This window comes from Camelina sativa, chromosome 10 (genome assembly GCF_000633955.1).
Source record: "Camelina sativa cultivar DH55 chromosome 10, Cs, whole genome shotgun sequence".
NCBI classification, from domain to species: domain Eukaryota; kingdom Viridiplantae; phylum Streptophyta; class Magnoliopsida; order Brassicales; family Brassicaceae; genus Camelina; species Camelina sativa.
In genome coordinates, this window is record NC_025694.1 from 5,619,095 (window position 1) to 5,625,835 (window position 6,741).

The 6,741-nt window shown below is 36.9% G+C and overlaps 3 protein-coding genes across 4 annotated transcripts in view; 1 reads left to right on the plus strand and 2 right to left on the minus strand.

The window, feature by feature from the left end:
- Positions 1,047 to 3,013, plus strand: LOC104717289 (auxin-responsive protein IAA27). Its single transcript, XM_010434837.2, has 5 exons — positions 1,047 to 1,632; positions 1,749 to 2,005; positions 2,101 to 2,242; positions 2,405 to 2,466; positions 2,719 to 3,013. The coding sequence occupies exons 1-5, from the start codon at positions 1,199 to 1,201 to the stop codon at positions 2,754 to 2,756; spliced, it is 933 nt and encodes a 310-aa protein (XP_010433139.1). The 5' UTR covers positions 1,047 to 1,198; the 3' UTR covers positions 2,757 to 3,013.
- On the minus strand, positions 3,183 to 5,089 carry LOC104717290. Its single transcript, XM_010434838.2, has 3 exons — positions 4,941 to 5,089; positions 3,766 to 4,450; positions 3,183 to 3,480 (listed from the first exon to the last, which is right to left on the minus strand). Exons 2-3 carry the CDS (start codon positions 4,448 to 4,450, stop codon positions 3,353 to 3,355), a joined length of 813 nt encoding a protein of 270 aa, XP_010433140.1. The 5' UTR covers positions 4,941 to 5,089; the 3' UTR covers positions 3,183 to 3,352.
- Positions 5,574 to 6,741, minus strand: part of LOC104717292 — a 4,966-nt gene continuing 3,798 nt past the window's right edge. The window contains exons 6-8 of one of the 2 annotated variants that reach the window (XM_010434839.2): positions 6,584 to 6,732; positions 6,159 to 6,483; positions 5,574 to 6,084 (exon numbers count right to left, since the gene is read on the minus strand). In XM_010434839.2, coding sequence (XP_010433141.1) covers positions 5,800 to 6,084; positions 6,159 to 6,483; positions 6,584 to 6,732 — 759 coding nt within the window. In that variant the 3' untranslated portion in view covers positions 5,574 to 5,799. The remainder of the gene's footprint in view (positions 6,085 to 6,158; positions 6,484 to 6,583; positions 6,733 to 6,741) is intronic. The other variant, XM_019231185.1, reaches the window with a different exon arrangement.

A 6,741-nucleotide genomic window follows, 5' to 3' on the forward strand; every position in this document is an offset into this window, starting at 1 on the left:
GTATTGTCTTTAACTTTTGTTTTTGAGGTGAAATACTGTTAAAAGTAAAAAAAATTACCTACTAGTATTTGTCAACTTCATTTCAACTAAGAACAAGTCAATCATCATGAGTAATGAGTAAAATTGTTTCACGATCGAACAAATCATCATGAGTCAGCTCCTGAAACTAATCTAAAACATTTAGGGTTTGAACGGTAACTGCGATCATGGCGGTCAAATGCATATGCGGTCTGGACCGCTCTATTTTTAAGGTGGACTACAGACCGCTGCGGACCAACTCGATTTGTATGCAAAAGCGGTTTATAGTTGGTCCGTTGCGGTTTTGTTTATGTTTTATTTGGACCGTACTATTACGGACTACATTTGCTGAATGATAAATAAAAAACGGTCCAGTCCGCAGACGGATTTGTCCACCCCAACCACTGCAACCATTCACACCATTATACGTGTAGTTCTTAAACTGATCAATATAACTCATTTGAATATCAAGAAGGAACTGAATTTAAAAGTGTATTTTTAGATGCAACTAAAACATGCACATTCATGAGATATCAAATTGTTGTCGTTTTTTTGCTCTTTTTTACAAAAGTAAAATCTAAAGATAAAAAAAAAACTGTAATAAGAAAGAAAGATAGAGAGAGAAGGGCAAAATAGGAAAGATTTACGGACGCTTTCTGTGACCTGTCGGGGAATAGATGTCTGTCTACACACACGATACATCATCATCATTCATACATGTATGTATAAAACAATTTACCAAAATATAAAAAAACATGTTCTTTAAACAAACATTTTATAATCTATTTATTTGGTGGAAACAAACATTTTTAAATCTTAAGAGCAAACGATTAGTGTTTAAAGTTTAAACCCTTCCCCAAAGAGGAAACAAATACACTTCTAATGATACAGATTATAAAAAATATAAAATTATGTGAACTTTTGTCTACTTTTTGGAAAATACGATTACTGCCAAATTTTAAAAACAAAAAAAAAGGACGATAAAGTAAAAAAATAAAGCTCTCAATCTCATCACCTTTTTTGTTTTTAATTATTTCTCCCACAAAATACACCTTACAATTGATCTCAACTTCAGAATTTTTTGTTTCCCATTTCTCTCAAGAAAGTGTTTTGTTGTAATCACTAAGTACTTCAAAAGTTTCTTCTCAACATACTTATTTGAAAGAAAAAAAAAATACTTATGTCTGAATCTGTAGTAGCAGCAGAGCATGATTACATAGGTTTGTCAGAGTTTCCTACCATGGAAACAGCAACAACAACAATGTCTGACAAAACCAAAACCAGAGACAATAACAACGACGGTCTGAATTTCAAGGCAACCGAGCTGAGACTCGGTTTACCCGGTTCTGAGTCACCGGAGCGAGTCGACACAAGATTCTTGTCTCTCAACAAGACTAGCTGTCCTGTGTCAGGTGCCAAAAGGGTGTTCTCTGACGCCATTAATGAGTCTAACAAATGGGTCTTCTCTCCTGGATCCACTACTGCTACTGGTGATGCTGGCTCCGGTTCTGGTCCTGGTAGCTCCGTTGTGAAAGATGGTAAGTCGACTACTTTTTCTAAACCGGCTGTTCCGGTTAAGGAGAAGAAGAACTCTGCAACAGCTCCAGCTTCAAAGTAAGCTTCTTCTTTTTTCCATTTGCTCTGTTTTAGATCTTTCTCAGATATGTAAAAACATAGAAAGCTTTTATGAAAAGAGGTTCTTGATGGTGTTTGTTTTTTTGATTGAGCAGAGCACAAGTGGTGGGTTGGCCACCAATTAGATCATTCAGGAAGAACTCAATGGCTTCTTCTCAATCTCAGAAACCAGGAAATAACTCAGAGACAGAAGATGCAGAGGCTAAGTCTGGACCAGAACAACAACCTTGCTTGTATGTCAAAGTGAGTATGGAAGGTGCTCCTTACTTGAGAAAAATCGATCTCAAAACTTACAAGAGCTACCTTGAGCTCTCTTCTGCTCTTGAGAAGATGTTTAGCTGCTTCACCATAGGTAACGTTTTCTAGTCCTCTCCTTCTTTGAGGTAAATACTGTGACTGAGTTAGTGTGTAACTGTTTTCTTTTGGGTGTTTCTTTGGATTTTTCAGGTCAGTTTGGGTCTCATGGAGGGTGCGGCAGAGATGGGTTAAACGAGAGTCGCTTGACTGATCTCTTGCGTGGTTCTGAGTATGTTGTTACCTATGAAGATAAAGACAGTGACTGGATGCTGGTCGGTGATGTCCCTTGGGAGTAAGTCTTTGATTTCTAATTTTAAGTACTCAAATCTCAACCGCTTGATTGTTGTATACTATCATCAAGTATTATATCATATCTAATGATCTGAGCATGCTTCAAGCTTAACAGAAGAATATAGTTCAGTGAAGCTCTCTTACTGTCTTTTTCTCTGTGCAGAATGTTTATATGCTCCTGCAAGAAGCTGAAGATCATGAAGAGCTCTGAGGCTATTGGCTTAGGTTAGTCTTTCTTCTCTAAACTCTCTACTTTTACGCAGATCAATCTGTTCTACACCCATGTGGTCGGTTTTAAGATGTATTAGGTGGTCCATTTTGAACTAAGACCGCCTTCTAAACTTTCATAATTCTTGCTGGATTCTCTATGGTCCTTTGCAAGCTCTTAAACACTAGGAACTTACTACTGCACGATATGAAGAAACTGTAACGTACACCATGTTTCTAACAGAAATCTTTTCTGTTTCTTTTATGCAGCTCCAAGGGTGATGGAGAAGTGCAGAAGCCGGAACTAAGAAATTCCCTTTTATGTGATAATATGTTTGAAAAAAATATGTTTTTAAGAAATGTAATAGCCATTTTGTTTTGAAGTATTTTTTGTGCTTTGTGTGCTAGGAGTGATCTTTCTTAAAACAGCCTCTACTAAGCTCTTAATAAGGCTTCTTCCTCTTCTGTCTCTAATCAATCTAATGGATCATATGGGTTTGTATATGTGTGTTTGCCAAGGAAGACTTCATAATTCATATGTATAAAAAGGTTGGTAGTGTGTAAACCCGGTAACGTACTCAATGTTATATCTACCCGGCTTGGTTTTTTTGTTAACCAATGGGAAACCAAATGAGCGCATCTCAGCGATGCAAAGAGCAAACCTTAGTAAGAAAATATTTACTACATATAGTTTTCATGGAGTTATATACTATATAGATCTTCGGATAGAGCTATTGCATTCAAACAAAATGATCGGATCATATTATTACCAAACATACACAACGGGTTCAAAAGACACACACCACTTACTAGCGTTTCCACATTTTCATATATTTTATCTATACTACCGAACCTAATCCTCAGATTCCTTCTCTTTACGACTTCTATGTACAGGGATTATGTCTCAATTCTTCTGAAAACTCCAGCTTCTCTTGCTGAGGTTGTTCATTAACCAGCCAAAGTCGAGTAAATTTTGCCCGTATTGTATCTTCACAAGGTAGCTTCTGTAGGGTATTAGTATGCTCTTTAGACCTGAGAGAATTTCACATAGATGGTTTCAACTTTCAAGATATATTCTCAAATGTAGACTGCAATTATCAGACATCACAACTAACACCAATAACGGCAGATATGAAATAATCCTACATTTTCTAGTGTTCACACCACTTAACTACATCTAGAGACATTAGATAGAGTACTGAACCACATGGATATAATAGCATACTGACCAAATGAGACTACAGTCTACAGCCAATCAACTTATGACTTAGAACCAAGGCATGTCACAGAGAGAAACATAAAGACATTGCAGTTTACCTGTTATGCACATCGTTTTGTAAAAGTGAGCAACTTGAGCATCTCCCCTTGTAACTACGCGCTTGTTTGATTCCAAACACTCAAGAAACGCCATGTCAGCTTTTAGCAACTCTGCCTGGTCATGAGTATCATAACCAATATCATGGCAATAACAGCAATGATCTAACCAGTCAATAGGTCTCTGATCCCAAACCATGGAACCCCCATCTTTCCCACTAGACCAGTTAGGTCCACAATAATGTCCGTATCTCGGAAAAAGCTGTGAGAGAAACGCCCTCGTTCCTGTGTGCCAGGGAACCTTCGAAACATAAGGTCTAAACCGATAAACAGTATTCACAGCGTTCGATCTAGAGGACCTTCGAGAAAGGGCATGCCTTTTTAACCCTCTATTTATAGTAGTAGGTTTCTGCTTTCCATCAGCAGCATTTGCAGCCCAAGGAAGTGCTGAACTAAAGGACCAGGTCCATATTTTGATATCAAACAATCCTTTCCCTTGCTTTGGCTGTTCCAGGATAGACATTGTCGATTTCCCTTGCTCTGGCTGTTCCAGGATAGACATTGTTGCTTTCCTTTGCTCTGGCTGTTCCACAAGAGATGTTGTCGATGTCACGGTTTCAATCATAGGTACATCCTTCTTCGAGGTGATGCTGCCAAACCAGGAAATACCAGGCAACCCAAAATTCATCTGTAAACAACAAAACAAGCATACAATGACTTCAGCAACCAAGTATCAACTGTTCACAAGATCTGTCTATATTAATCTATAGTTCCAAGTAAAACAAGATTTTGGTTATGCAACTCCCTAAACACCGAACTTTCTAGAGCCATGCAAAGTGATCCAGAACACAAAGACAAGTTTTTTTTTTTTTTTTTCTTCTCAAAATTGACATTGCTTAATTTAGATAGAGGAATAAACATTGGTATGTCAAGATCAGGCAAAGAGAGCAGTTTTAGACCAAGTCGATCTCAATACACCGACATATCATGGCTTATGATTCAAACCCATAAAAAAAAAAACAGAATTCAAACGATTCGAATAAAAAGTTTCTAAATTGAGAAAGATCACTTCTCTCATAACCAAGAAACCTAGAATTCACTAGTAAATAACATTATATCGGATCTCGAGAAAGCTAAATAACACAAAAGGATAATTCGAGATTGGAATGTTCACGAACCTCTTGGCTCTTCTGCAGGAGAGGGAAATTAACAGAGAGAGACGCTGCGAGAAGAAGAAGAAGAAGAAGAAGACAGACAGAGGTTTTTGATTTTTTCCTTAAAGCAAATGACAACCTCGGAAACGCTTACTCTATCCCTACCCATCCCTAACTTTTATTGGGCTTCAAAATTAAGTGGGACGACCTAACTTTTTTTATTTTAGATGAGAACTTTTTTGTAGTTGTGATAAATCAAAGTTTAACTAATTAACAATTAGCCATATTGTGTTGTTATAACTTTAGTATTGTTATTATATAGACTTATAGTATTTTACTATATTTTAACTAATTAAACTTTTTTTTTTGTTTAAGATTAAAGACTTAAAGTTAAATATACTATGTTAGATTTTTTTTCTTCACTTTTTAGCATTTCTATACAAAATAAAAATAAAATTAATTATTAAAAAAAGAGTTTAGGGCAAATTTTTTTTGTTAATTTTTGTGTTGACTGTGCTAGCCCAGCCATTTTGAAGCTTAAGATGTACTCTAATTTGATTTTTTTTTTAAATAATGTTTAAAATTTCAAATATCAATATAAACCAACTTTTAAAAAAAAGAAATTTCGATCTATAATGTCACTTAATAAATAACATGTTTATAAGCCAAAAAAATCTCATATTTTCATGAACAAAAAATTACAGGTTTTGATTAAAAACTAATCAAAAGTGAATACTGAAGATTTTTGTCTACAAAACAAAAAAAGGAAGACTTTTGCTTTTTAACTCACATGACACAAAACAGAGCTCCCCTTATTTGAAAACTTTAATTTGTCTCATCAGTTATCTTCTCCAAGAGTAAACTTCACAAACCTTCTGCAACATCAGTTATCTTCTCCAAGAGTAAATTTCACAAACCTTCTGACTTTGATGTTTTCTCCAAGGGTAGCCACCGTTTGCTTCACCAGATCCTTAACCAGAACACTGTCGTCTTTAATGAAAGGCTGCTCAAGCAATGCCATTTCTCCAAGCCTCTTTGAGATCCTCCCTTCAACAATCTTCTCCCTTATGTTCTCTGGTTTCGACAAAAGATCCTCTCTTTGCATCTCAATCGCTTTTTCTTTCTGCTTTATCTCCTCTGGAATGTCCTCTATCGAAACATATTGCACCTGCGCATTGACATGTCAGGTCAGAGACCACTAACCATTGTTTAAGGAGCCATTGTTTGAGATGAGGACATTACCTGTGGATTAGCCACTGCTTGCATTGCAAGATCATCAACCAATTCCTTGAATTTCTCGCTTCTTCCGACAAAATCTGTCTCACAGTTCACTTCAATCAGAACTCCAATCCGAGAGTCGTGGATGTATGAGCCGATTCTCCCTTCTGCTGCAAGCCGGCTTGATTTTTTATCTGCTGATGAGAGACCCTTCTTTCTGAGGAATTCTTGTGCTTTCTCAAGATCTCCTCCTGTCTCCGCCAATGCCTTCTTGCAGTCCATCATTCCGGCTCCTGTCTCTTCACGCAGTTGCTTCACAAGAGCAGCTGAAACCACTGTAGCTGCTGGACTGCAGTGCCGTAGAGTGAAAAAAGTTTAAATCTTCTTATAGCCAAAAACATTTTAAGAACTCATGTCAAGACTAGCAAATATTAAAAAACACATCTCACCTTGCTTCCTTGACCTCTTCAGCTTTTGGCTGTTCTTTCTCTTCTTTAGCTTTCGGTTTAGCTGCAGTTTGGGCAGCAACCTCAGCAGCAAAGTCCTGGCTTTTTTTCTCAAGGCCTTCTCCGAGAGTGTACCTCACGAATCTCTTCACCTTGATGTT

Bases quoted from the DNA above. Each gene is read 5' to 3' on its own strand.
- LOC104717289 (XM_010434837.2), top strand. From the start codon at position 1,199: ATGTCTGAATCTGTAGTAGCAGCAGAGCATGATTACATAGGTTTGTCA. The intron at 2,006-2,100 runs GTAACGTTTTCT...TGGATTTTTCAG, and splicing joins GTTTAGCTGCTTCACCATAG to GTCAGTTTGGGTCTCATGGA. The intron at 2,467-2,718 runs GTTAGTCTTTCT...TCTTTTATGCAG, and splicing joins CTCTGAGGCTATTGGCTTAG to CTCCAAGGGTGATGGAGAAG.
- LOC104717290 (XM_010434838.2), bottom strand. From the start codon at position 4,450: ATGAATTTTGGGTTGCCTGGTATTTCCTGGTTTGGCAGCATCACCTCG. The intron at 3,481-3,765 runs GTAAACTGCAAT...AAATTCTCTCAG, and splicing joins CAAAACGATGTGCATAACAG to GTCTAAAGAGCATACTAATA.